Source organism: Balaenoptera ricei, chromosome 20 (genome assembly GCF_028023285.1).
Source record: "Balaenoptera ricei isolate mBalRic1 chromosome 20, mBalRic1.hap2, whole genome shotgun sequence".
NCBI classification, from domain to species: Eukaryota; Metazoa; Chordata; class Mammalia; order Artiodactyla; family Balaenopteridae; genus Balaenoptera; species Balaenoptera ricei.
The window spans coordinates 57,008,689-57,029,983 of record NC_082658.1 but is presented as its reverse complement, the minus strand read 5'-3'; the positions used below and the strand labels follow the sequence as shown (position 1 = coordinate 57,029,983).

Sequence of the window (21,295 nt, the reverse complement as noted above, 5' to 3'; positions counted from 1 at the left end):
ACAAGACACAGCTCACAGGCTACCCACAGCACAGACCACAGTCCTCGGTCTTTGCCAGCAGGAAAGTCCAGACAGAGTAATATGGACCCAAATGCCACTGGCCTTTTTCTCCTACCTGCCCAGGCTGGCATATTCTCCATTATATCCGGGGGTCTTTGGAGGTGTCTAGCATGGGATGGAGAACCTGTGTGCTCCAGATGCCAGGTGGAAACTTCTGCTACCCTCCTCTGGCCCTCACCGTTTCATCAGTGTCCTCTGCCCAAGAAGCAGCTTAAGTCTCCTCCACATCACCGCTCCTGCAGTGCCCCCTGGGCAAGGGCATGAGTGATAATGAGACAGGAGGGAAGGGGGCAGGGCACAACCGTTAAAAGAATGACACAGCCGTGGAGCATACGACAAAAACTGGTTAGGACCAAGATGGTGGAAGATTTTACTTCTCGCAGACTTTGAGTCTTATTATACGCTTATTGTAATATATTAGCATGTTAATGACACGCCCACCGGCGCCATGACAGTTCCGAGGCAGACCATAAGAAGCCAAAAAGTGGGCGGTGCCCCAATGCGGGGGGGGGGGGAATCCCCACCCCTTCTCCAAGATAGTTAGAATATTCCTCCCACTCATTAGCATATGAAATTACCCAACCCATAAAAACTAACCACCCCACAGCCCAAGGCCCTCTCACGTTCTGAGAAGGTCCGCATTCTGCCTATGGTATGTGTATCCCTCTAAATAAACCTAAACCTGCTTTCATTTCACTATGTCTTGCTCTCGAATTCTTTCCTGTGTGAAGCCAAGGACCCTAACTTGGCCGCCCATCCCAGGGACTCCCCTGAGACCTGGGATGTGACCATTCTCTCGCCGCCCCCCCGCCCCCGCCCTTCTCCTGCAACAATACGCCAGGGCCTCTGCCTACCAGCTTTGGAGGCCCCAGGGTGGTGCTGAATGCACCCATGTGGGGTGCATGTCCCCCTCCCCTCTGCGTAGCACTCAGGCCCTGAAGCAGGCCGCCTAGACCTGAGCCTCTCAGAGTCCCTGGGCCAGGAGTTGTCCTCAGCAGCAGTCTCTTCCTCTGTAGAGCTGGGCAGGCCTCAGCCTGAGGACCCTGCCCAAAGCAAAAGGCAAGCGTGGGGCAGTCTCACCCAGACACCCACCCAAACCACCCTGGACTTCCGTCAGAACCCAACGTCCTTTATAACAGCCACGAAGTGGAAGCAAGTCAAGTATCTATCCATCAGTGGATGAATGGATAAACAAATTGCGGTGTATCCACACAATGGGACATTATTCAGTCTTTAAAAGGAAGGAGATTCTGATACCTGCTACAACAGGATGAACCTTGAGGACATTATGCTACATGAAAAAAGCCAGTTACAAAAGACAAATTCCACGTATAGCTAGAGTGACCAAATTCGTAGAGAGTATCATGGGTGTTGCCAGGGGCTGGGGGTGGAGGAATGGGGAGTTAGCATTTAATGGGGACAGAATTTCAGTTTTGTGAGATGAAAAGCGTTCTGGAGATTGGTGGCCGAACGCGAATGTACTTAAGTGTGCACTTAAAAATGGTTAACACGGTAAATTCTATGTTATATGCATTTCACCACAGTTGAACAAAAACAGAAAACTGGTGCCCCCAGCACCTCTCCCTCGTGGGGAGGACAGAAGGGCTGACAGTGCTGAAGAGGGCGCGTCCCGGCTCTTTGCCTCCTCGGGGCACAGGTGCTCTGCTCAGAGGACGCTACACGCCGGAGAGCGCCGCTTTCCCAGGGGGATGTGAGGGGAGATGTAAGAATGCCAGATGGCGGGCTGAGGGGGGGCACGTACCATGACGAGGCAGGGGAGGGGCGCCCCACTGCGCATCCTGCCTCTGCACCCCGCATTCGGCCATGGACCGGGCCAGGCGACAGCGGGTGCTGGCCCTCCTCCCCGTCTGCCTGGCCCTCGCCTTCTCCCTCACGGCCGTGGGCAGCAGCTACTGGTGTGAGGGGAGCCGGCGGGTGGCGAAGCCGCTGTGCCAGGACCGTCCGGGGGTGCCGCACTGTATCCACCACGGCAGTGGCAGCAGGGACAACGGGACCCAGGCCGTCCAGTACATTTGGGAGATGGGAGACGACAAGTTCACCTGGCACAGGTTCCACCTGGGGCTCTGGCAGTCATGCGAGGAGAGCCTCGGCAGCGCAGGTGAGCACGGCCTGGGGGGCCCGGGGGGACAGGTGCGGGATGGCCACTAGGGTTTGAGCCCCAGCTCTGCCTCTGGCTACCTGTGCGTCCTCGAGCAAGGCTCTCCACCTCTCTGAGCTTCAATTTTCTCATCTATAAAACAAGAACAATAGCTGTACCCGTCTCTAGAGTTACCATAAAGATGAAATGACTGAATTCCCTGAAACACAGCACCAGATACAGGGTAAGCATTTATTACACATTAGCTTTTACCATTTCCTAGTGTCATTCAGTCTCTGGTGAATCTCAAGTGGCCCCCCACCCAACCCTAAACTGCATCCCCGCATGTTTAAGGGGTCTTGGAACAGAAGGTTCTCTTAGAAAACAAACTCTTATCATCATTGGTGGGGAGGGAATCCCCTTTATGGAGCACATACCAGAAGTAAAACCATGGACAAGTCAGACCTTTATCTCAGGCAACCTTGAAATAACCCAGCAAAGTAAATATTGTTTTCTCAGCTCACAAATGAGGAAACTGAGTTTCAAGCTACATAGCAGCAGCCCTCCACCCCCACCATTACTCAACCCTGATTCGTTGATGTCTTTTGAACTTCAACGGGCTTGACAGGGCGGTGGTGAGGGAAATGGTGAAGGAAGAGGACAGAGAAGAGGGAAGAGAAAGTTACAATTTGGAGGGCGTATTTCAGAAAACAGTGTTTTTACCTCGTGAGCAACCGAGGAACGAGGAATTTGGCAGGCTGGCTGCAAACCCAACCCCAAGCTCGGGGCCAGGATGCTCTTCCCTTCCTGCTGGGAGAACACAGCCCTCAAGGTGGAAAGGAGAGGACCCCCACCCCCCCAACATGCCCATCCTGACCTCAGGCTTATTACATTACATTCTTGTACAGTTTTTTGCTTTTCCTGGAGTTTCTAATTGCCTTTTCTTTTCCCATACCCGTAGCATTAGTAGTTTATTCCTGAGGTCTAAGCAAAAGGCAACAAGAAGGAACCCTCTAAGATGCTGTGTGCCCCTCCCCATCCCTGCCCCAGTGGTCCCTGCAGAGGGGCAGTGCCAAGTCTTGCCCTCCCATGTATACAGGCCAGTGCCTGTGGTCTTTGCTCTAAGTGTGGTGAGGACACTGCAGCAGTACAAGGAGCTAAGGCTACTGGAGGGGCTTTCCCCACCCCTCTCCTCTGGGAAGTGCACTATCTTCCTATCAGTCCACTCTCTCTACCCTCACGGACAGACACAGGAGGCTCATGACCCTGTATCCCGAAGGGTCCTCAAGATAGTCTCAGGTTTGTGGTTTGGAAAAACAATCATCATACCCATAGGCAAATTGCTTGAGAATTACCATTCCCTTTCCAAGTCCCCATCTGAGGGTTGCCTATTTCTATTTCCACAGCTGCGTATAAAGCATCACACCAGCTATCAAATGGTGCACATCACAATCACCCAGGGAGTTTGTAAAAATCCAGATACCCAGCCCTGGAGTTTCTGATTCAGCAGATCTGGGATGGGGTCTATAAACCTGCATTCCTTTTAAAAAAAAAATTTAACCAAGGTAATATTTACACATAGATAAGAGATCAAATCATTTTGAAAGGCTTATAAGAAAAACTAACAGTCTCCTGCCCCTTCCTACTCCATAACCTAGTCCTACATCCAGGGGAAACCACTTTTAGCTTAGTTGTTTCTTCTGGTATTTGCCTCTGCATTTCTAAAAAATATGCTGATATTGCTATCTTCATGTTAGATAGTATCTATTGACTTCCTGTCATCATAGACAAGGATAAATTTCTCTCACCACCACATCCCATATCTGCCATCCTTCTAATATAGTTATATTGCTGTTTTATTTAAATCAATAAACCAATAATTTATTTACACTATATACATATTGTTCATCACAGAATCAAGAAGGGTGCTATCATTACCTTAAACTTCTTATACAGCTTTTTGCTTTTCCTGTAGTTTCTAAGTGCCTTTTATTTCCCCATCCTCATAACATTTGTTTTTTTATTCTCCTCAATGGTCTTTGCTTGTTTGGAGGTTCTAGCAGGGGAGCACAGCTACTCGTATACCCTTGACCAAAGAACGGTCCTCCTCTATCGGGGAAGGTCGTCCTCTTCGACAGAGCCCGCAGCTTCAGGAGGGACACACATGGAGCGGTGAGGGAGGAAGGGGACACCCGCCTAGCCAGCCAGATCAGCCGAATCAACCCTGGCGATCAATGGGGTGACAGATGTTGCAGCCAGATCGCCCTCACATCCTATATATTTCTTAATATAATAAGGTCATCCAGGTAAACCGAGGTCTTTAAATATTGTCATCACTTTATTAAGAAGGAAGAAAGGAGGACGTTGTCCTCAGAACGCCTTCCCCCCCCCCAGAAACGTGATCACCGTGCTACAAGATGCCCCTAAATCAAAAAAGGTTAGAATTAAATTTTTACTAGATAATAACTAAAATAGTAGCAAACGTATCAGGAAATAAAGCAAAAGGCCTACATTAGGTTGCAAACAAATGCCTACAGAAGGTGGTAAGGGCTAGCGGGGAATGCCAGTAACCTTGAAGCCTCAGCCTTAGCTGAAGGGGGCACGTCTTGCTCAGCTCAGCCTTACGGGCTTGTGGGCTTATGAGCTCAGTGTCATCAGTCCCTCTGGTTGTTCAAGGGAAGCAAGATACCTGGCTTTCCATGTGAAAACACATTGCCCAGGCCCAAGAAAGCAAGCCTGCAGCAGACCGCAGCCTGGGGCCCCCTCGGGGAGATTACTCCGTACAAACATCTGCTATTTAGTCTAATTTAGCACAAGTGCCTGGGAGCATTGGGGGCATAACAAAGGAAAAGACTGCAACTGGAGGTGGATGGAAGGCACCAACCCGGGGCTTTAGAGAGAGGGTCAGGAGAGGCGAGGGGGGCTGAGTAGACCTGGCCGTAAGGACTCCAGCCTGGGGAGGTTGCTCCTTGGCCCTGAACAAGCGCAGGAGAGGAGCCTCGGGCTGTCCGGCCACCCCCAGCTCTGCTGCCCCCTGGGGCTTCCTGGATATCTTCCTTCTGAATCAGCTCCATCTCCCTCCCCCTAAAAGTTGACCCTCCCGGGGATCCCCTACCTGGAGTGCTGTTTCAGGTCATCCTCTGTTAAGTCACACCGAATAGCTCTGCATCTTCTTCCTAATGCCTTTAAACAGAGACAGCACCCTCCGAGATGAAGAATTAAAACAAAAACTCCTGGTTGGGGCAGCGCTTCGACTAAATGTTCTTTTTCTTGGACGAATGAATTAGTCAACAAAATGTGTTGATTTCCAATACTATGCTGTTCTGCTAAACTCAGAAAGTTCAAGGACAGAGGGACCTGGGCACCCCATAGTGGGTGGGGGCTTGGGGAGAACAGCAGACAGGTTTCCAGAGTCTGTCCCCAGGACTATGACACCGTTTCCTAGGCTGGCTGGCCGTACGGCTTGGCTGGTAAACTTCTGTCCAGCTATGTAACACCTGCCTGTCTGGCTTTGTGGGATTTATAAAGATTTTTCCTTTTAATCCTGCTGGGCTTATTCAAAAGGAACATCATTTCTGAGGATTCATATTAATCAAGGGGTCACTGTGGTCTGACCCTTCGCCCAGGCTAAACTCACCCTCCTAAGCTATTGGGAATTCTCTTAATCTCCTTGGCCGGCCTCCGTTTTCACTTTGCCCTGCCCCTGGCTCTGTACCTGGCCTCCTCTTTACTCCTGTTGAGATAAGGCAGCCCTCTTCAGAAGACAAGATAGACCCTTAGGCCTCCGTGCATTAAGTATAAAGACAGCAGTTGGTGATGTTGAAAAAGGCACTGGGTCCCGGGTGAGAAAATCCAGTTTCAACTCCTGATTCTACCAACCTGTTTGAGCCTGGCCTCCAAATCTGTAAACTGTGGATATCTGTACTTGCCTTTATCAATAATTAAACATACCGAAAAGTGGAAGGCTGTTCTCAAAATACTTTCATAACTATCTCATTGGAGGACTTTGATAATACCCATTTTGCAGATGAAGAAAGCAAGGCACAGAGAAGTCAAGGAACTTCCTATGATTCCTGACTGGGGCAGAACTGGCATAGAAGCCAGTCCTGTTGGATTTAAAGGCCGCATTCTGTCCATGATGTCCATCTGCTACTCTCACTCCCAGCCTGGCTCACAGGGTTCTAGCGAGGCGCTGATGAGATGATGTGAAAAAAGCACCCCCATCAGCCCCAAAGTGCCTTGCAAGAGAGCAGGTGCGAGTGTTGAGATTTCCCCAAGGCTGTGGACCTCCCTAGTAGAACTGGGGCGACCAGGACGAATGTTGAGCTACCATGGCCATAACACTGCTGTCAACCGAAAAAAAAAAAAAGCACAACCTAAAAGCTGAGAATTATGTTTTATCTGGGGCATTACTGAGGACTTAAGCCTGGGAGACAGCCTCTCAGATAGCTCCGAGGGACCATTCCAAGGAGGTAAGGGGGGAGCCAGGATATATAGGAGTTTTTGCAAAAAACCAGGTAATCAAACATCAAAAGATTACTGCTAATTAAAGAAAAAACAGGCATCTCAAGAAAATGAGTGCAGCACTTTTCTATGTATGGGAAGATGCAAGAGTCTGGGCTTAATGAAATTCTTCCTTTGATATGCATCTTCACTATCTAGGGCCAGTATCCCGGTTTTCCGCAACATCCTTTGTTGACTGATACGGCAAGTGACATTCTTTGTCCACACCACTGCTGCCGCCAAAAGCAGAGAATCAACCAGGAAAAATGTCCCATTGCACAATCCAAAATGGACTTAATTAGAAGGCTGCAGAGGCCACTGTGGCTGTAGATTAGCAGATAGCTCCCTGATCCTGTGGCTCTTGGTCCCAGGCGGTGTAAATACGCTCCTTCGGGCCACTTGTTGTGGACAGTTAGGTGACACATGAATCCCTGCTTCCGAATCAAGCCAGAGAGTATCCCAGCAGGGCAGCTCAGCCAAATGGCGGTATCATAAACGCAAACTTTATTTCTCTTCTTCCTATAGCCCAGCAGAGGGCCAACGCAGAAGCGTGAAGGAATGAGGCCCAAGGGGACTTGGAGGTTGAGCATGGCAAATCTCAAGGTTTATGGCCTTTGGGCATCTGTACCTTCAAAAGCATGCACGTGGCCATACATAGCATCCTTGATGAAGTAGAAGGTGAATGCTGGCTTGTGCTAAGGAAGCAAAAAGATGGGTCCTGCATTGGGAAGTCAGCTTGCTGAAGAGAGGACATGAAAGAAGAAGAGAGATTTAGACGTGAGGCTGGAGGAATGGGGGGAGGCTGTATGAATTCTTGAATAGGAAAGTGATCTGGAATTTTCTCTTCTATAAGAGAAAATATATTTTCTAAAGTCTAAAGATGCTCCTCAAAGTTACTTCTCTCCCTGAAAACTTCCAGAAAAGGTAGTTGACGTGATCTGTGCCCTCAAGGTGCTTACAGTCTAGTAATAAATAATGATTTATGCTAACCATATGCAAAAAGGCCCCATTAGAACTCATTTTTAAATTTTATTTATTTATTTATTTATTTTTGGCTGCATTGGGTCTTCATTGCGGCACGCGGGCTTTCTCTAGTTGCGGCGAGCGGGGGCTACTCTTCCCGATGCGGTGCGAGGGCTTCTCATTGCGGTGGCTTCTCTTGTTGCGGATCAGGGGCTCTAGGCACACGGGCTTCAGTAGTTGTGGCACGTGGGCTCAGTAGCTGTGGCTTGCAGGCTCTAGAGTGCAGGGTCAGTAGTTGTGGCACAGGGGCTTAGTTGCTCCGTGGCTTGTGAGATCTTCCCGGACTAGGGCTCGAACCTGTGTCCCCTGCATTGGCAGGCGGATTCTTAACCACTGCACCACCAGGGAAGTCCCAGAACTCATTTTATTCCATTCAGGTTTAAGTGCACGGTAACCAGGAGAGCAGCCTTCCTACCTAGTATCTCATTTAATCTTCAAACAAGGCTAGTGTGGGGACTGTTGAACAGATTTTAGAAATAGGAAAGCCATTCCTTTGAAGAGTTAATGATCTATGCCCCTAACTTCGCCTCTTTTAGCTCCGACCAGCCCAGACCGGGAGCAGAGGATGCATCTCCGCTACAGCCGGCTGCGTTGCATTAAATCAGTGATATGGCTGGACCGCATAGGCGGGGCCCCTGCAAGCCCAGTTCTAATGCTGAAAATGCCTCTACCTGTGTCTTCTTTACCATTCTTTCCTCTCAGATGTCCTTGGACCCACTCCTCCTAACTGTGCAGAGAAGAATCAGGCAATTTCCCAGGCTCCTCCCACTCCGCCACCCATGATTCATTTCGGGGCTGAAGTATGGAGAAATTGGGGCACCCACCTGGGACAGGATCCCAGAAGGTGATTTGCTGTGGTCTCAATCATCCATCTGTCAGTCACCCCCAACCCAGAATTTGGTGACATCCGTCCACGCAGTAGATATTTAAGGACTTAGCTCCTTCAAAGGGACTACACATCAAAAGGAGCAACGCAAGGTTTTCTAGCCAATATGTGCAACGTGACAGATAATACAGGCAAAGCACACCTCCCAGGGCACAGAATAAGTCTGGTGGTGGGTTCTGCCCCGTACCTGGTACACACATAATAACTCCTTCCTTTCCTTTCCCTTCCAGAAAGCAAAATGGAGTACGAGTGATTGGCTCACTCGGTAGCAGAGATAGTTCTGATATCTGCTCTAATTCATCTTTTTTAATGATTACAAACATTGTCACTTTCCCTCTACCCAGAAAGAAATTATTTGAGACTCACATCATCATGGATGCTGTTTGGGAAGTCAAGCACCCCTGGTCTAAGGCTTGCAGCATCAGTCCAGATGGGCTAAGTTATGCTATAACAACAGACAACCCCCAAGTCCCAGCAGTTTAAGCCAACAAATTCATTTCTAGCTCTTGCTATTTGTACTTCTCAGGTCGGCAAGCAGTGTCTCCTCACTGGAGCCACTCAGGGATCTAGGCAGACAGAGACTCCATCTGGACTTGTGCTTCTGTGATCACGGAAGCAAGAAGATGAGAACCTTTAGACAAAACACTGGCTCTTAAAGCTTCTGACCAGAAGTGACCTCCTCCCCCCATTTCCACTCCCAGTTCTTGGCCAAAGAATGGCACATGGCCTAGCCTGGATTCACTGGGGCAGGACTGTATTATGATCCCTCAGGGAGGGGCACCACCTGTTGGGGAGCAATAAAGCCACACTCCCCAATCCTTGTTCAAAATGACCTGGATACACTCAAGGGATCTAGAAACACACTTTGCCCCTAATGGTCAAGGTTCACCCTACTTGGGCTTCTGTCCTCTTTTTCTTCTAGGTGAAAAGTGTAGGAGTTTCCAGAGTATAATACCAGCTGAAGAACAAGGTAAATACCTTCCTCATGTTCTGTCCACCAGCCCTCCTCACACTTTGGACAATTTCTATGGCTTTGGTTGGGTTGGGGGAAAAGAGGAAAGAGTTATTTATGGTTTTTCTATGAAGTCGAGTCCAAAAGCCAGAACCACTGGCTCTCTTCATGTGCCCTGTAGTCAGTAATGCTAGAAAATGTTAAACCACCAACTTTGCGGAGGAGAGGGGAAGCCCTGATTAGTAGTGTTTGCAACTTTCCAGGGTGTAAATGCTCCCACCATGGCCGATTTCAAGCTATTGATGTGAGGTGACCACAGAACAGGGAAGAGATGAGTCTAGCTTGTCACTTCCTATAGCGTTTTTTCTTCTCTCTAACACTCATCAAATTTGTACTTACTTTCTTAGTATCTGTTTTCCCAGCTGGAATATAGCTTTTGTGATGGCATGGACCACATCTGTTTCATTCATTGCTGTGTCTACACAGTACCTAACTACCTTATAGGAGGCCTTTTGCAAATAATAGTTTCTCTCCCTGTCCCCTTTATTCACTCCCTTCCACATCCAACCCAGTTTCTTGAAGCTGCAGATGAGGTCCCACCCAAAGGGTAAATCATAGGCTCACACAGAAACATATGAGATTTTGGTATCTCGAATCAGGGCTCTTCAATGCTAAGATTCCTTTGCCCACCCTGGTTAAGTTGATCCTCTCCTTTAAAAGACAATGTCTTCTGGTGGAATCAAAATAACACTTTAACTTTTGAACTAGGCCATGGGACCTCGAGTATCCCTCAGGTCCCCACATCAGAACTTTGCTTAGTGCTTTTTCCCTTCCAGCTAACGACAATCTTTACAAACGTCTCATTCAAGCCCCAGGAGCCCCCTTTCATTGTCAGCTTTCCAAGACTCTGCAGAGGTATCTGTGGTTTTTCACCCCGCGGTGCTGGTTTTTTATTTTTTGTTTTAGAAGTGAACTAAATCAAAGGATTAAATATCCTAGTACTTCTAAGTTCCCAGCGTCTCTGTCATCCTTATATTTTGCAGGTGTTTTGTGGCTGTGCATTGGGGCTGAGGTCCTGAATATCCTTCTGACGTTGACCAGTGCCATCCTCCTGGGCTCCAGAGTGAGTTATCACAGCTCTGGATTCCACTGGCTCAAGGTGGATGCCTCTGTAGCCATCCTCATGGTGCTTGCAGGTACTTTCCCCAGGGGCATCATGAGAACAGGCAAATTCCCCACAGCCTGCCCCAGAGGGAACAGGCAAAGCTCCAGGCTGGCTCTTCCTGTTGTTAGCCCATTCAGCAGGACATCTGGTCCACGGGAAAGCTACTGAATTAATCCCACTGGTGGAAGCAATGGGTGACTGATGAAAAAAAAGGGGGATAGGCACAAATGGAGAATAAAATTGATCAGTATGTCCTTGTCACAACCCTGGGAAGGGGGTCCACTGGCTCTGAGAACAGAGATTGCTTTGTTTAGTACAGTGGTTAAGCATGAGTCTGTGGAGAAATCCTCCCTGCGTTCAGATCTCTCCTACTTAATGGCTGTGTGACCCTGGGCAAGTGGCTTAACTTCTCCAAGCTAGCTACCTCAGAAGGCTATGGTGATGACTAAATAAGAAGGCACATAGTATATAGTATGTACTCAAAAAAATGGTAGCTTGTTAAAAATTATTATCCAAGTTTGGGGTCAATATCCCATAGGAATAAAGAACTCCTCTTTTTGGTCTTACTTCTGTGTTCTCCAAGCAACTTTTAGAGCAACTTAATTTGGTCCCCTAAGTGGGCCTTTCCACCAAGGAAAGAACCCTGAACAAATAACTTCCTTCATTTCTCTGGCTGGATACATAAAACACTGTTAAGTTCATAGTGTATCAGCCCAGTTTGTAGATCACTTCTGTGTTTGTATAACGCATCTTTCCCAAGTCTTATCATTAGTGAATAAGATGATAGAATCCAATTTCTGGATCTTCATAGCAAAGAGTCTTGGAGATTTCTCCCCAGGTCCTAGCATCCTCCAAATCACCCAATCATGAGTACGCCTCTTTCTGGATATCTCTTTAGTTTCATCTGTGTGCATGTGACCTCAGGTGGAATGTTTAAGGATTTATAAATGCAGATACATCATAAGGACTTATAAATATCTGGCCCCACCAGTTAAAACTAATTTCTATTTGGACCACTGAAGATGATCCCCAGTTGGTCACTGCCTGCCATACATTTATTAAATAAAAACATAGATGTAATGGGAGTCCCTGAAAAAGAAAGACAAAACAATAAGACAACTAATATTTAAAAGCAAAATTCAAGGACATTTTCTGAACCAAAGACCAAAATCTGTATATAGAAAACTCCCTCCAAATACCTGAAAAAATTACACAGTACATTCAAGTCCTAGACATATCCACTAAAACTGTTAAAGGAAAAAAAAATCCTCTGGATCTCCAGGCAAAAAGGACAGAAAACCACATTGGCAACTGACTTCGGTTCCCACTAATTATTTGCCATGTAAGTCTACTAGGGCCAGAATATATTCAGATTTTTATGCAAAGTTTTTATGTGTTAGCAAACAATCCACATTCTAAAGAATAACGTGACAGAACTTAGTAAAGTATGGCTTAAGGCCAAATGCAGCTCAACGACCTCCCCTATGTGCTGGGAGAGAGAGGATAGACAATTGATGCCTCTGAGCATAGTGACCAGGGACATGATAAAACAGAAAGATGTGGGCTTCCCTGGTGGCGCAGTGGTTGAGAATCCGCCTGCCAATGCAGGGGACACAGGTTCGAGCCCTGGTCTGGGAAGATCCCACATGCCGCGGAGCGACTAGGCCCGTGAGCTGCAATTGCTGAGCCTGCACGTCTGGAGCCTGTGCTCCGCAACAAGAGAGGCCGCGACAGTGAGAGGCCCGCGCACCACGATGAAGAGTGGCCCCCGCTTGCCGCAACTAGAGAAAGCCCTCGCACAGAAACGAAGACCCAACACAGCCATAAATAAATAAATAAATACATAAATAAAATTAAAAAAAAAAAATAGAAAGATGTGATCTTGGGAGGGATGACATGGCAAAGGAACCTATACCACTGCGTACATCAGTGACTCTAAGAAATTAGTGTACATGTAAAATGAAGGCTGCTTGGAAGGGCTCAAGAGGATGCTAGTGGGCTCTGGACATCCAACTCATGTACTGCAGAGAAACGACATTCTTCACTGTGGCTAACAAGCTTTCCTTGTGCAGGGCTCCTAGCCATGGTGGCCCACATGATGTACACAACCGTTTTTCAAATCACCGTGAACATTGGACCAGAAGATTGGAAGCCTCAGACGTGGGACTATGGCTGGTCATACTGGTGAGTTGCTGGCCATGGTGCTCAAGCCCCGAAGGACCAGCAGGGAGGCACACAGGTTTTGTATGACCACTGACCTTGGTCATGGTTCTGCCACCTGCTACTCTTGGATTAGTTTCGTAATCTTTCTGTAGCCCAATTTCCTCATCTGTAAAATGATGATACCTGTCTCAGTTGTGTTTATGGGAATATAAAGAGGTTATGTTTATAAAATTCTTGGCACAGAGTAAAGTGCTCAAGAAATAGAGATAGTGCCGTTACTTTCTTAAACACAGCTTAAGGGGAAAAGTCGTGCTATAATTCCTAATAAATATTTCAATGAGGAGAGACCCAGCCCCTGATTCTAATGGAAAGACAGGCCATGACAGAAGTTCTAGCTCTACTAGAAAGACTCGACCATGTCACACAAGACCACAGGGGTTCTCTTTGATGTGGACCTCCGAATCCTGGCTGCATCTTAAAATATATATATACATATACTTACATTTTCCTCCTCTATAACAACCTCTTGTGTTACTTTCTCTTTGTAAAACAAGTGGCATGTTCAGGGTTCACTCCCTCATCCTACTATACCAGGGTTTGGCAAATACGTCTATGTTATGACTATCCATCAATTTCATGATTTATTAGATTTTGAACTCTTCTTCATCTTCGAAATCTGAAGAAGTTAATTTTTACAAATGTTTCTCTTTACACCATTTCCTCCACTTGTTTGTCACTTTAGTTGTCTCCCTCTGAGCAGGTGCCATTGGTCCTGAGGTGACCTCACCAGCACTGCACACAGTCAGGAGTACAGCTGCTCTAGAGCTGAGAGGGATGTCAGGTGGGTCAGGATCTGTGGCCAATTTATATTGAGGTCCTACTGCTGTGGATGTAAGCAAATCCCAAACATCATAGGAGTTTGAAAAATGGTCTGTTTGTTTCCAATATCATTTTGTTTCCTACTGCTTTCAATTTCTTAATTTTCAATAGAAGACATACATACTAGTTTTTAAAAATCAAATGGTACTAAACATAACAATCTCTCAGTCCCATCTCTCCCTGCTCTACTCTTCCAACCAGCAAAACCCTCTGTCTTCCTGCTCTGCTCTGGAATGGAGCTGTCGAGTGGAGATTTCCCTTTGCTAGTCCCTTGTTTCCTTGTGTCCTAGGTCCTGTATCATTATCCTAGTTAGTTTACATCCACTTTTTGTGGGAGCACATCCTCCAGTAGCTTTTGAAGAAAGGGTTCAATGAGAGATAAATTATTTTATTCCTTGCATGTCTGGAAATGTATTTTTTCAATGCTCCATCTTGATTGATAGTTTGGTGGCATGTAAAATCTTTGTTGAAAGTCATTCTCCCTTAGAATTTTGAAGATGTCTCTGTTTCCTTCTAGAATGTATTGTTTCCATCAAGAGTCCAACACCATTCTGATTCATGTTCTATTATAGGTAATCTGTTGTTTTCTACTCTTTATTTCTGGAGTTCTGAAATGTCATGATAATGTACCTTGAAGGGGATCTTCTTTCCTTCACATTCATTCTTCTTTCATGTGCTTGGTGAGCCCTTAAATTTGAATATTCAAGTCCTAGAATTCTGAGAATTTTTCTTGTATTATGTCTTTGATTTTTCCATTCCTCAGTCTTCTGCTCTCTTTTCAGAGAATTTCCATGAGTTAGATATCGGGTCTATTGGATTAAGTATCTAGATGTTGTTGCACCCCTTATATTTTCTATCTCTTTCTCCTTTTGGTATTTCTGAAAATTTTCTTTCTATTTGTCTCCAACTTTTCTATTGAATTCTTATTTTGAATCTTATTTGACTTTCCAAGATCTTCCTTGTTTTCCAGTTGTTCCTTTTTCATATACCCTGATATCGCTTTATTGATGCAATATCTTCTCATATTTCTCTGAGGATATTAATCAAAGAGTTTTCTTTTTGTTGCTGTTTTCTTCTGTTCCTTGTGTTATCATTTTCCTTCAGATTCCTTTCTTTCTTTTTTGGGGGGGGAATTTGGTTTTTTTTTTGGCCGTGCCCCATGGCATGTGGGATCTTAGTTCCCCAGCCAGGGATCGAACCCCATGCCCCCTGCATTGGAAGCATGGAGTTTTAACCCCTGGACCACAAGGCAAGTCCCCAGATTCCTTTCTTTTCTGTTTGTTGTTGGGCCTTTCTCCTAGATCTTGGTATCCTTGATTGTCAAGTCATATTTAAGGATGATTGGAAACCCTGGAGTGGGCTTGGAACTTAATAACTGGTAGGCTTTTTGTAGCTGATTGGATATGGAGCCATTTATTTTACCTGGGAATTCCACCCCATGAAAACATACACACATGTCAGTTTGTAGAGGTTCTTTCTCAGCAGCCACTCTTCTGGGTTCTGTGAAAGATGAAAAGTGTAGACTATCAACTCAGACTGCAACAGGCTTCCAGAGCATAGGGATATAAAAATAACCATGCCCAGTGCCAGTGTCCTGGGTTAGAGACAACAACAAAAAGTAACACATATGTTAGCGGATACTATGCTGGGTACTTCCCATGCCCATGTGAATTCCTCACGACCATCTGGTATGCTGCATTGCTACCATTCCAGTTTTGCAGATGAGGAAACTGATCCAGAAAGATGAAGTCGCCACTTCAAGGTCACACAGTTAATAAGAGATGGGTACAAACCCACAGTGCAAACTCAGCACAATGACTCCAGAATCTGTTCTCTTAACCGTCAACACGTTGCCTACAACAACACATTGGCTGCTCTCTGAGATCTGTGCTGCAAAACCCAGGTCCAAATTGGGTAGAACCAACAGCTGATGTTCCACCCCAGCAGCAAGCCCTGGAATCAGAGCCCTACACCCTTTCCTAACTGTGCCTTTTGTTGACAGCCTCGCGTGGGGTTCTTTCGCCCTGTGCATGGTTGCATCAGTCACGGCCACGAGCAGATACACGGCAGCCCGCCTGGAATTGGCAGAGAAGAAAAGCGTACGGAAGGGCAGTCAGCTCTCTCAACACAACTTCCAGGAACCCAGGTCTTCAGAAGGTGTTTGGGAAACAGAAGCTGCTCCCAGCCCTGCTGGGTGTGCCCTCGTCAATATATCTGAGCACCTGCCATCAGATGCTGAAGGCAAGGTGTCCATGTGCTAGCCAGGGTTCATGGCTGCCAGATCTGCACAGGCAGACAAGCCAGGCACTTAAGTCCACAATGAACATCTTTGGAGTGGGCTTCACAAAGCTGTGGTCCAAGTAAACCTTCCACCTGCCATCTTACCCTTCACTAAACACCTCTGGCTTCAGTTTCTGATTCCTGTTAAAATGTCAGTATCTTTAAGTGAGATAATATTTATAGACTATATCAACCATTGACACTCTAGTATAAATGAGCATTTCACACTTTCCTGACAGTTTAATAAGGGTGACAAAAAAAAAAAGAGGGAGCATGTGGGTGCTAAGAGTAAGAGAAGCTGAAGAAAAGGGAAAACAGGCTTTGACTACAAAGGATGTAAATTTGTTGCCCACACAGTTTTGTTGATAGAAGAGTCCAGAAAGTTTTTTCCTTAACTGACACACACAAATTGATAGTATGTGTGACTATCCCATATTTCTTTTTTTGTTTTAATCCAGAAGAAATGAATTTAAAAATTAGTTTTGTGTTATTTTTAAAACATATTTTCTTCTAAACTTTCTAATTTCCACCTACACGAAAATCAGTTTGGAAGGATAATCAAATGATAAAACAAAATGAGAATGGTTGAATGGAATGACATCTTGTCACAGTTAAGTGGAACAAATGTTTGAATTGGTGTGCTTAAATTAAATTGCCAGGCACTTCTGCTTCTAAAAATAAACATTGCGAAACATGCAAGTCTTGTGTGAAACAGTGGTGTGCTGCATGTTTCTTAACTTGGTCAGTTACAATTTTATATAAATTTATCTTGTATTTTAAACTAACATGTTATTGAGGCCACAGGTTGTTAGACACATAATTTGGGTTGTTGAAAAAAAAAGGACTGTCATATTCTAACAACCCTAAATGCATCCTAGCTTAGACTCATTTCTCAAAAATGTATTTATGTTTAGTGAATATATCATTTCTGAAAAAAAAACCCTGAATGTTTCAAATAAAATCACTCAGTCTGCTTATGCTGAACTCTAACATTTATATTGTCATATAATAAGGGACAGTTCAGCTAACTTCTTCATGTTTGGGGCTCCAGTTGAGTACCTGCCTAATGAATGATGGTCCCATGGAATTTTGTGTTTTGTTGAATCACGCATATCTGAAGTGACATTAAATGGATTTTTACTGGAATGAGCCCAATGCAGAGAAGCCGTGCTGAGACCCTCTGGAGCAGAAGGGTTTGTACCCAATGACCCCTGCCCTCCACAGTGTACATGTTCTATGATTTGTCACCCTTGGGTGTCTACGGAGGTAAATCCTGTGTCGCTGATGTCTGGGGTGGGGGGAGTCAGTGATCAACTAGACCCCGGGCAGGGCAGGAAGCGCTTGGTTCCCGAAGCTCAGGTCAAAACCGATTCTTTGCTACATTCTCTGAGTTTCCAAGACCCTCTGCTTCCTTTTATAGATACATTTTTTTTAACATCTTTATTGGAGCATAATTGCTTTACAATGGTGTGTTAGTTTCTGCTTTATAACAAAGTGAATCAGCTATACATATACATATATCCCCCTATCTCCTTTTATATTTTTTGTGTTGATTTTATTCAAGTACAACATATATACAGAAAAGTACCCAAACCCTAAGTGTACAGCTTAAGGAACTTTTAGACAATGAACACAGCTGTGTAACCACCCCTCAGTTCAAGGCGTCTCACTTCCATCTATCTTTGCTATTATAAAACAAATTCAGGTAGATTTTAATTCCTCCGTATATTGAAATAATCTGTTTACAGGTCTGTTCCCCTCTTACGAATTATAAATTATTCCTTTGCAACATGAACTGTCCTCTGTACATTCCAGCATCTAAAACAATCGTTGGCAAATAGAACCCCCAACACACATATGTGTATATGTATGTGTATACATACACATGTATGTTTATACAAGTATGTGCACACACATTACCTGACTTAGCCCTGGCATCCTTCACCTCTGAATCCTGTCCAGAGTCCTCAGGAATGGGTCTCGATATGCATTAAGGAAAGGCAACAAGGAAAACCAACACAGACTAGGAAAGAATTGTCAGAAAGAAGAGAGAAACCGAAACCATCAGGCGTAGCAATGGAACAGACCCATTCTGGGTGCTGTCCACACGTCACCTCTTATATTCTAACTCTACACAGCGGTGCAGCGAGGAAGAGAACAGCATTAGTATCCTCATTTCCAGATGATGGCCATGACATTCAGAAGGTTTACGTGTGTGCCTGAGGCTGCACACAAGTCAGAAGCCGAACTGAGGTTCAGACTCAGGGCTGTCCCACTTCAAACCCATCATGCTGCCTTTCTGGAGGCGTAGTGGGAGCCAAATTCTTTGCTCCCCTTCTCCCTCCCTAAGTGAGGCTGTCAGAGGGCAGGGCGCTGGGGCATTTTATGGAGGAGCAAAGGGGTTGTAAACGCTGGGATGAAGCCATGGAGGGAACCCTCGTCTCTGATTCACAGATGGATTAGGGCGAGTGCAACCTACACTCGGCTTGAAACTAGATGTTGTTCCAAGTGTGGCTTCTACTTGGAACCGAGGAGACTGAAGAGGCCCCAGAGGTGAAAGCAGGCTGGGACCAGCTCTGATCTAGACTGTGACTTTCACATCCCAGGTTTCCCAGAATGGTCCCCGACCCCATAAATGCATTCATACTGGTCTTAGTTCTCAATTCTTGGACTAGAAAATATCATTATTTCAGAGTTAGGTGAAACTTCAGGCATCTTTCTTAAGTGGGGCAGTAAAGTAGACAGGGATTTGGAGCAAGAATCTCTTTGTAGACTAAAGATTGTGTTTGGGTTGGAATAGTCCTTGTCTGTGGCAATTAAGTTGAAAGAAAAGGAAACTCCGACCACCCTTAGTGGATATGAGTTTTTGCAGGTACAGCTGAAGCTCCCGTGAGAACTTTGAGTCCAAACTTAATTCTGCTCCAGAGAACCCACGCCCTGTCCTGCCTCTTCCTCATTACCAGGGCCATGGGGCAAAGTTGAAGCTGCCTGACGTTATTCAACGAAGCTCTGAGGATCTTGTAGGCTGGTGGCTTCAAGCACCTTCCGGATTTGGCGAGGCTGTCGTCTGAGATCAAGGTGGAGAGAAGGTTGTGCTTTCAAAGTATCAGATGTAGGGAGTTGGGTGGATCATGGACCACCTTGCAGGGTTGCTCATTACAGAACCACTGACAGTAAGTTTGAAGGAGAACTGAATCCTCATGGTAAACTTCACACTGACATTCCTGTCAATAGCACCAGTGACTCCACATTGCTAATACCCTTGAACAACACAGGGGTTAGGGCTGCCAATTTTCTTTTTTTTTTTTTAATTTATTTATTTTTGGCTGCACTGGGTCTTCGTTGCTGCGCGCGGGCTTTCTCTAGTTGCGGCGAGCGGGGGCTACTCTTCATTGCGGTGCGTGGGCTTCTCATTGTGGTGGCTTCTCTCGTTGCGGAGCACGGGCTCTAGGCGTGCAGGCTCAGTAGTTGTGGCTCGCGGGCTCTAGAGCGCAGGCTCAGTAGTTGTGGCGCACAGGCTTAGTTGCTCCGCGGCATGTGGGATCTTCCCGGACCAGGGCTCGAACCCGTGTCCCCTGCATTGGCAGGCGGATTCTTAACCACTGCGCCACCAAGGAAGCCCAGGGCTGCCAATTTTCAGTGGAAAATCCCAACATAATTTCAAAGTTGGCTCTCTGTATGCGCGGTTCCACATTCACAGATTCAACTAACTTCGGATCATGAAGTACTGCAGCATTTGTTGAAAATAAGTGGACCCACACAGTTCAAACCTGTGTTGTTCAAGGGTCAACCATATATGCTATCAAAAGTTAGAAAGTAGTCACCCTTACGACTGGAAAGAGACACGATGGGGGGATGTCGGCAATGCTTTGTTTCTTGATCTGGGTGCTGGTTACAAGGATGTGCTCAGTTTGAGATCCAGGAAACTCTACACTTAGGATATATACATACTTCTATATGTATATCAGGTGTCCTTTAAAAAGTTGGGTGTTTAAAAATGTTCCTGGACATTTTCGTTTCCAAGGAAGAAATGCAGTTTCTCTGTCCCCACCTCCAGTGTACTGTTCCTTGCCCAGGCTCCTGGTCCTTACCACACAAAATAGGACATTGTTATGATCTGTCTTCTGGTTTATGATGGTTTGAGTACTTGAACTGAATTTTGGCTATTTATGTCTCCCCATTTCTTCTTCTGTTTTTTTAATATAGATGATTTACAATATTGCATTAGTTTCAGGTATACAGCACGGTGATTCAGTTGTGGGTTTTTTGTTTGGTTTTTTTTTGCAGGTTCTATTTCATTATAGGTTGTTACAAGATATCGAATATAATTCCCTGTGCTATGCAGTAAATCCTCGTTGTTTATCTATTTTATGTATGGTAGTTTGTATCTGTTAATTTCATACTCCTAATTTGTCCCTCCCCACCCTCCTTTGGTAATCACAAGTTTTCTAGGATTGTAAATCTGTATTGTATATACATTCATTTGTATTATTTTTAAATTCCACATATAAGCGGTATCATATGGTATGGGTCTTTGTCTGACTTATTTCACTAAGCATAATAATCTCTAGGTCCAGCCATGTTGCTGCAAATGGCAATATTTCTCTCTCTATATATATCACATCTTCTTAAGCCAGTCGCCTGTTAATGGGCACTTGGTTTGTTTCCATGTCTTGGCTATTGTAAATAGTGCTGCTATGAATCTTGGGGTGCATGTATCTTTTCGAACTAGTGTTTTCATTTTTTTCTAGAAATATACCCAGGAGTGGGATTGCTGGATCATATGGCAGCTCTATTTTTAGTTTTTTAAGGAACCTCCGTACTGTTTTCCATAGTAGCTACTATCTCTCTCCATTTCTAATCCTACTGAGTTTCCTTAAGTCATTAAAATATTTGACGTTTGGGATACATTCTTAGTATTCTCAATCACTAAAGATAACAAGAGTGATCCTCTCAGAGTCTGTTGTCGAGATGCAGTATATTATTCTATTTTCCCAGCAGTCCGGCAAGATGAGAACTGTTGTGCCCATTTTAGAGATAAGGAGGCTAAGGCTCTGGAATGTGGAAGCCCTTGACTGAAGAGGAACAGCTCCAAACTGCTCTTTCCCGTAGTTCACGTCACACTTCCAAGTGTCTCATTCTGCAACAGGCTCCATTCCGTTTAACAGATTTTCTGTGCTTTTCACCCCCAACCGGAAAGGGAAGGCCAGATGGCTCACTGCCACACCGGTCTGAGCTACATGGAAGCTACCTGATAGGAGGGTTATAGGAAGAGAAGGCAAGGGT

The 21,295-nt window shown here is 45.5% G+C and overlaps 2 protein-coding genes across 2 annotated transcripts in view; one reads left to right on the top strand and one right to left on the bottom strand.

Moving 5' to 3' along the window:
- USP43 (ubiquitin specific peptidase 43) overlaps positions 1-21,295 on the bottom strand; it is a 106,360-nt gene that overhangs the window by 1,789 nt on the left and 83,276 nt on the right. The window lies entirely within an intron of this gene.
- On the top strand, positions 1,885-15,990 carry GSG1L2 (GSG1 like 2). The gene is made up of 5 exons (XM_059908470.1): positions 1,885-2,179; positions 9,493-9,540; positions 10,566-10,718; positions 12,760-12,871; positions 15,732-15,990. The coding sequence occupies exons 1-5, from the start codon at positions 1,885-1,887 to the stop codon at positions 15,988-15,990; spliced, it is 867 nt and encodes a 288-aa protein (XP_059764453.1).

What these genes read in the sequence shown, in the direction of transcription:
- GSG1L2 (XM_059908470.1), top strand. Translation starts at nt 1,885, where the DNA reads ATGGACCGGGCCAGGCGACAGCGGGTGCTGGCCCTCCTCCCCGTCTGC. An exon ending in GGAGAGCCTCGGCAGCGCAG is followed by an intron (nt 2,180 to 9,492) that starts GTGAGCACGGCC and finishes TTTTTCTTCTAG; the next exon opens with GTGAAAAGTGTAGGAGTTTC. An exon ending in GACTATGGCTGGTCATACTG is followed by an intron (nt 12,872 to 15,731) that starts GTGAGTTGCTGG and finishes TTTTGTTGACAG; the next exon opens with CCTCGCGTGGGGTTCTTTCG.